Source organism: Triticum aestivum, chromosome 1B (assembly GCF_018294505.1).
Source record: "Triticum aestivum cultivar Chinese Spring chromosome 1B, IWGSC CS RefSeq v2.1, whole genome shotgun sequence".
NCBI lineage: Eukaryota > Viridiplantae > Streptophyta > Magnoliopsida > Poales > Poaceae > Triticum > Triticum aestivum.
Window position 1 is genome coordinate 524183887 of NC_057795.1, and position 7864 is coordinate 524191750.

General features: G+C 47.8%; 1 protein-coding gene across 1 annotated transcript; it reads left to right on the forward strand.

Moving 5' to 3' along the window:
* Nucleotides 1-3001: 3001 nt before the first annotated feature.
* LOC123136293 (uncharacterized) lies at nt 3002-7573 on the forward strand. Its single transcript, XM_044555643.1, has 4 exons — nt 3002-3161; nt 3297-3799; nt 3896-5872; nt 5965-7573. Exons 2-4 carry the CDS (start codon nt 3343-3345, stop codon nt 7119-7121), a joined length of 3591 nt encoding a protein of 1196 aa, XP_044411578.1. The 5' UTR covers nt 3002-3161; nt 3297-3342; the 3' UTR covers nt 7122-7573.
* The last annotated feature ends 291 nt before the right edge of the window (nt 7574-7864 follow it).

A 7864-nucleotide genomic window follows, 5' to 3' on the forward strand; every position in this document is an offset into this window, starting at 1 on the left:
AGTTTTATCGGAGTGCCACAAGGGGTTCCGGGAGGCCACCGATACTTGGTGGGCCTCATGGGCCAAAGGAGGGAGGCGCACCGGCCCACTAAGGGGCTGGGCGCACTCCACCTCCCCTGCCCACGTGCTAGGAAGGAAAGGGGGGCACCAAGGCAGAGCAGCCACCGACCCCTCCCTTGCCATCTCCTCCACCCCTAAATAAGGAAAGGGGGAGGCGCCTAGGGCAGGAGGCCAGGGCTGGCCGCCGGCCCCTTGGGGGCGCCCTAGGGCTGCCTCCCTCCCTAGGGTCGCGTCGGTGTTTTCGCCCGGACCAACATCACAAGGGGAGTAAATTGTAAAAAGAAACTGCGGTTTGGGACCCTAATTTAGAAAACCATCACCTTTTTGTTTTTTTAAACGCCATCATTGTCAGTTTTCAGAAAATGTTGATCGCACAAACACTCGCTGACTCTAAAATTGATAGATAGGTCCCACTATAAGCGATGACTAGATCATTGATGGCGCGCGTTGCTGCGCCCGTGTATTTTGGAATTTTCTTCATAAAGAGAGAGAGAGAGAGAGAGAGAGAGAGAGAATATTTTTTGTGAATACATGGAGACAACATGATCAATGGAAATGATAAAAATAGACTGAAATAACACATGTATGGCAATTCGTCACTATAACAGGAAAAAAAAGATATGAAGAACCATGCTTACTGCAGCAATCTTAACTGATTTGCTGGTCGAACTCCACATTCAGTATGTAGCACCATATCTTGCTGTATGTTGGGCCTTCCTGACACCCATGTGATGGTCTTATTAGAACCGCATGAAAATAAAATCAAGGTGGCAAATGCAAACACTGGAATCTACAACAACATTACCATTGGCTAATATTCTTACGATATTTGTTCCAATAATAAATCATATGGGTCTAGATAAACAATTTATGCTACACTTTTTCAATTAAGTTTTCATGTAGGAAGAGCCATAGACCCCATAAAAACTTGATGTTCTTATTGTAGAGGAAAGGATTATTATGCTTTACTTTTTCTAAAGCAAAAAAGCAATATATAATACTCAGTGGATGATTTACTTGTGGAAGATAGAAATATGTAACTTCTTTGCATTGTAAATGGGAGAACGAGAAAAATAATTAAAACGTACATGATATCCATGCAGAAACTTTACTCTGTTGTGATATCTATAAATTATAGAAACTGAAGTCAATACCTGCACAATTATGCACTGAAGAATATTGCACAACCAAGATAAACCATGCTTTGTCATCTCCATGGTGAAAATTTACCCTGTTGTGATATCTAAAATATAGAAATTGAAGTCAATACCTGCAGAACAACCATCGTGAGATGACACAGCAGGAGATCCATTTGGGAGAAGGAAGATCATGCATCATAGCAGTACCTCAGTTTCTTATGTTTCTCTCTAGGAGATCATGGGGTGGAGTTTGGTTCATTATTCATCATAAGCAATTGTGCCACATCAGGAACCTAGGACAGAAGGAGGAGAAAAGAAGAGGACGACCAGCTAGGCGGATAGGAGGCGATGCGAACATGGTTGGATAGGGACCAGGGAGGGAAGGACGAGGCGGCATCTCTACCAACAAGAACGGGGGTGAGGAAAAGGAGGAGGAGATTTATCTCCTAGGGCAATAGGGTATTGGAAGGTCTGGCGGCGATCCGATGCGGTGAAAGAATAGTGGCGGCAGATAGAACCCTGATCTGGAGATCGTGGGCATGAAGGTTGAAGAAGTAGAAGGGGTAAATGAGGACGTTGTCGTACCTGAACCATCGCCTCGCCTTCCCCGGTTGGATTAAAGCCTGTTAGGCCCAATTTCAAGTTAGCCTTCCAAAATTGTCAAGGGAGTAGCGGCCCAATAGGCTAGCGCTCGGTGGTAGCGTCGAAGCGACCAGACGCGAGATTCCGAGCTAATCGGACGACCGAAAACGACTGAAACTGACGATCAGACGTCCAGGAATGCTAATGGCCTGAGAGGGCCTGGAGGGTGCTCAGTTATAATATATCTAAATGTGTCAATCAAAATAAACAGCATTTGACTGGAGTTTGGTTGACCATTAAAATATACATGGGCCTCCATGTCATTATGATCACTCTCCTCTCATAAAAAATTGCATCTCCCTCCATTTGTATTTCTCTTATGCATTCCATCAAGCAGTTTTTTTGCAGTACCTGGCGAGCATCTCCGAGCATTATGGTCGTGTGGGGCTATGCCGATAGGGAGAATGACCAAAGCCCCCTCCCAATCCCATAGGATTCTCCACCCTGTTTCCCCTTTCATACAACGAGAATCGAGAATGCCAAGACTCCCCCACCCATTCCTTGGGTTTGCATATATATCCGCTCATTCCAACGTGTGGTACTTCTGGCGGCCGTTGATGCCCTGCCTGTAGAAGCGCGAATCCTTTGTCGAAGGAGCCATGAATCACCTTGGGATGGCACCCCCATCATAAACATGGGCGACTAGATTAGACATGAGTTAACCATCACAGTTTCTTACTTCTCTTGAAGGTAAACTCACGGTGTAAAGGTTTCACCTTAACCTTGACCCATGGCTTTGGTGCCGAGGTTCGTCTAAATACGTCAAATAGTATGAGAGCTGCTCAAAATCTTAGCCAAGAATTTGTCTAACATAGATCAAATGCTCGATACAAAGTCAAAAAATGTTGTTGGGCCATATGACACTTTGCCTCTTTTATTTTTGTTGTATTTTTTTATTTTTCTAGATCTTTTTATTTATGTTGATTTTTAAGTTTTTTTTCTGTTTTTTTTCTATATTTTTTAGAATTTTTTAAAAGCAGAAGCCCTGGAAGGCCTAATACGAACGCGGGCCGGCCGATCACACCGGCCGTGCCTTGCCAGGCCTTGGCCGTGCCGTGCCGTGCCGGCCCGCAAGAAACAACTGTTTTCCATTTAGCCGCTCCGCCCAACAACTGTTTCCCCCATCATCCCACCCACGGCGGCCCTTTCGACCCCGAGCGCAGTGACGCACACGCTGCTGCTGGAGCACGCGACCAGCTCGCTAGGGCGCACAGCGCACACTCCCTCCCCCACCTCCGCCTCCGCCTCCGCCTCCCTCCCCCCTCCCCCGCCCCGCCTCCGACTCCTCCGCCGGCTGCAACGCGCCCCCGCGCGCGCCAGGTAAATTCCCGAGCTCCCGTCGCCGATCCGCCAGGAAACTAGGGTTTCCCCCCGCCCGCGGCTCTCCAGATCGAGGGCGGGGAATTTCCGAGCTCCGTGGCTGATCTTCTCTCCTCTCCGCTGCAAATCCTCCAGGTTCCCCCGCCCCGGTCCCCTTACTTGGCAGGGTGATTTTGCTCCGATGGGCTCGAGCCCCGCGGCCGTCGAGTCCCCGGATCCGGGGGCGGACCGCGGCCTCAAGCAGGGTTCTGATGCCGCGGGGCCGGCGGGAGATTCCGATGTGACCATGGCGGAGGCCTCCGAGGAGGTGGCTGCTGCCGCTGAGGTCAAGGACGAGGGGGCCGCCCTGGCCCGGGATGCCGCGCTGACGGCGGGTGCTGTCCGAGATGCGCCAGATGCTGTCCTGGAAGAGGCAGATGCGGCGTCGGCGGCGGCGGTTGATCCGTTGTACGCCACGGAGGCAGCTGGCATGATTATTGCAGAAGGATGTACCGATGGTGATTCCATCAATGGGCTTGGGCTTGGAAGCGTTAGCAGCGACAGCAAGGCTGGAGCTTTGACCGGCGAGCCTGAGTGGGAACTGGTCACAGCAGGAGATGTTGCTGGTGCTTCTGCTACATCTGAGCAAGCCGAAGCCGGTAAGGAGGCTCCGGCCACTTTTCATGTACTGCTTATAGTAGATGCCACTGTTTCTAGCCTGCAGCGTTGAATAATATTTTCGCACTTCATTTCAGAATCCAGTGAACTCGGAGAATATCATGTCAATGCAACCCCTGTGGCAGGACATGAACGACAGGATAATGGTGTGGCACATTTCGAGGAGGAAATACAGAATGGCTTGGCAATTTCTGCTCAGTGCGCCAGATACTGCCTTCCTCCTCTTGATAAAGAAGGCTTTCAAGTTTCTGATCTTGTCTGGGGTAAAGTAAAAGGTCACCCTTGGTGGCCTGGTGAGATCTTTGATCCTTCAAATGCATCTGAGCTGGCATTGAAGCACCAGAAAAAGGATAGTCATTTGGTTGCATATTTTGGTGACAACACTTTTGCATGGTGCGACGAATCCCAGTTGAAGCCTTTTGTAACAGACTATTCACAGATGGAGAAACAGAGTAGTTTGGATTCCTTTGTCGGTTCCGTCAATTATGCACTTGAAGAACTTTCAAGGCGGATTTTGTCAGGGATGAGCTGTGCTTGTCTGCCAGAAGAACTCTCTGACAGTGGAATGTCATATATGGTTGAGAATGCTGGGCTCAAGGATGGAGTTACTTGCTCAACAGTCAACCGGTCTGAGATCTTGGCATCTTTTAGTCCAGAAAGCCTTCTTCGTTATGTTAGGTCGCTAGCTCTGTTCCCTGGCCAAGGTGGTGATCTCCTAGAGTTAGTGATAGCTTGTTCTCAACTTACATCTTTCTATCGATCTAAGGGATGCCCTGAACTTGCATCCTTCCAGACCGGTAGTGCATGGGTCGAGGATGATACGGATACTTCTCCCATTGAGGATGTAGTGGTTGAGGAAGTTGTTGTCATTGAAGTGCCTCCTCCAGAGGTCAAGCCCAAAAGAGGCAGGGGGAGACCTCGTAAACACAAGCCTGAGGATAAACTGGAGTTGCCAGGGAAACAGAAGCCTGCAGTTGCAGCGGAAAGACAAATGATCAAGGACTTTGATGATAAGAAAAGAAGTCTTGACTCGTTTGAAGATTTGGATGCAAAGTCACCAACTGGTGGTTCTTTCAAGATTGGAGAGTGCATTAGGCGAGCTGCAAGCCAGCTGACCGGGCCTTCGTCCACTGTAAAGTCCCAGAATGAAAATACCGCTGAAGCAGAGAATGCAGAATTTGATGTCTCTAGTGATGATGCTGCGAATGAACTTACTGTGGAAAAGTGCGCAAAGAGGAGACGCTTGCATAGCCATCACCTTGCGGACCCCAAGGAGTTATTCTCTCAGCTTTGCTCGGTTGCCATAGAGCCAACTGATGGATACAACTTCTCGGCACTGACAATCAGTTACTTCAGTGATTTCAGGAATTATGTTGTCTCTGTTGCTACTGAAGCAAGCATTATCGAAAAAAGTACATCAAAGAAGAGGAGAAAGAAGAGGGTTTTGCCTTCTCCTGAGCTAGAGACTACTGATCATATGCAGGACTCCTACTGGTCTGGTTTGAGTTTGCTTAATCACCCGATTCATAGCCTCAAAAGAGCTTCTACCAACACGAGGCCAAGGCGTAGGCGCAAGTCATCACATGAAACAGATTTGTCCTCTGTACAGGAGCAGCAGGTGGCTCCTAAGAAAGAGATACAAGTGGCTCCTAAGAAACAGATACAAGTGGCTCCTAAGAAGCAGATACAAGTGATAGAAAGATCAATTATCCATGTTGACGAAAAGATAGTCGACGAGTGGAAGCCCACTGCACTTGTTTTAAGCTTTGGCAGGTCAACTGATCTTCTCTCAGAAACTGATCTGATCAAGAAATTCGGTCGCTATGGCCCACTAAAAGAATCTGAAACTGAAGTACAAAAGAGCACAAATACCATTAAAATTGTGTTCAAGAAACGTGCTGATGCTGAAAAGGCTTTCAGCGCTGCTGGGAAGTATGGCACTGTTGGTCCCTCGCTTCGTAGTTTTCGTCTAATGAATATGCCGTTTTCTCTAGGAGAGTCAGAACCGAATAAATCTGAGGCATGCCCTGGAGATCATGGCCCAAAGCTTCCTGGTAAACACTCCTATTTTTATCTTAAGAAAAAGTTAGTTCACAACTAAAACAATATTGCATGCTTAAACCATGTGATAATGTCTTTTCTCTAGGTCCAAGTGAGCCCAAAGCTTCACTGGATGCTGTGAAAGATAACCAGGTCGACAAAACTGAGAAAGCTGAAGCTGTACAGCCATCATCAGGTGAACAAGTTGAGACTGTCAAGAAAACATGCCAAGCTGAACCTGTAAAGCAATCATCAGGTGCACAAGCTGACGCTGTTAAGAAAGCAGGAAAAATTGCTGCTGAGCTAACTGGGCCATCTGACCCAATTGCAACAGCTGATGTAGCTGAGCAAACAATGGAAAATCAAGCTCCAAAAGATGCAGTTGAAATTCCTTGTGATGTGAAGCTGGAGGATGAAGCATTGACTGAAGAATCTGTAGATCAAGTTGTAACTGAGCAAGTCAAAGTTCCATCAGATGCTGTACCTGACACTTCAAAAGTTCAACCAGAAACACCAGTCGAACACGTGGGTACAGAAGCAGAAGCGGACACTGCTCAAGACCTAACTGAAGTGTCAGTTCAAGAAGCTGGGTTGAAAAAGCAAATCCTGGAACCCAAAACTGCTGAAATAGAACCGGAACAAGTCAGCTGTCCCAAGCAAACTGTTCAAGTGGAAGATGTAATCGATGCATCAGGTGGACACACCAATGTGGACAGAAAAACTGCAGAAGAGATAACTATGACTGAAGTCGTGTTTGAGGGAGCTGTGGAGTCAGAAGCTGTAGCACCAGTTGAGGAAACTGTAGAAGATAAAGCTACTGCAGGGACACTTGGGGAGGCACCAGGTGATGAAATGGAAAACACGGATGCAGCTGAATCACTGGGTGGGGAGGTTGGTGTAGGTGAAGCCACAGGCGATTCACCAGATGAGAGAGTTGCTGTTGAAGCACTTGCCGGTATGTCCACCCAAGGTGAAACGGCTGCTGAAGCAGCTGATGCTGAAATTGCAACAACTGGGAAAACAGCAGAGGGTGTCGGTGTTAAAACTCGAGGTAAGAAGGCTACAGCAGCCAAGAAACCTGTAGAGAGTGCCACGGCTGAAGCACCAGGTAAGAAGGCTACAAAAGCCAAGAAACCAGTGGAGGATGCCACAGTCGAAGCGCGGGATGAGAAAGCTGCAACAGCCAAGAAAAGCGCAGAGGGTGCCACAGTCGAAGCGCCGGATGAGAAAGCTATGACAGCCAAGGAGGACGACATGGCATAGGTGGCTGATGGGCAGGTGGTGCAACTGAACAGAAAGGCTAGCTAGCTCACGGCGAATTCTTGTTTCTGTCGGTACCAAGGTAATCAATCTGCCCAACCGGTTCTCCCCATCAGGATGTCATGTTTTGTATAGGAACAGACGGGAGCCTGTCTGACCCTAGCATCGCAGCCCTGTTAGGTTAGCTAAGGCAGTAGCATATATTTGGCCCCTTTCACATGAGCTCCATCAATCATCTAGGGTATTGGTGTAACCATAAAATGGAGCTGTTGCGGAACTTCGGTTGGTGCGGCTTTTCCATCGGGTTAATTAGCATCCTGAATCAGGTAGGCAAAGCCATGTTCTTTCGTATGCACATTTTAGTGTCGGGTTGTCAGCAGCCCCGTCGGTGAATCTGCTGGGACGTTATATGATTCCTGTATGAATTGTCATTTGTAAACTGGTTGTGTTCTGGAGCTCGTTTCTCCCCTCTTTTTTTCCTACCGCGACTCTTGTGTTTTTCTTACAGATTCCGCTTGCACATTGATTTGTGACCAACATTTTTTGCTTGTTTGACACTCGCCCTTTTTATTCCTGGTGGTTCTCTGTGCTTTTGGTTTGAGCAATGCGCTCACATACTTTCTAACTGATGTACTCGCATGGTAGAATTCTATCTAGATTAATAAAAGAGAGACAAGACGGCAAATTTAGATTGTTTTCTGTCCTTTCGAAATTTATGGCTGGACTTCAGTCTGGGGACTTGACGA

Excerpts from the sequence above, each read along its gene's own strand:
- LOC123136293 (XM_044555643.1), top strand. The coding sequence starts at position 3,343 with ATGGGCTCGAGCCCCGCGGCCGTCGAGTCCCCGGATCCGGGGGCGGAC. Across the intron at positions 3,800-3,895 it reads ATCTGAGCAAGCCGAAGCCG|AATCCAGTGAACTCGGAGAA; the intron begins GTAAGGAGGCTC and ends ACTTCATTTCAG. Across the intron at positions 5,873-5,964 it reads TCATGGCCCAAAGCTTCCTG|GTCCAAGTGAGCCCAAAGCT; the intron begins GTAAACACTCCT and ends TCTTTTCTCTAG.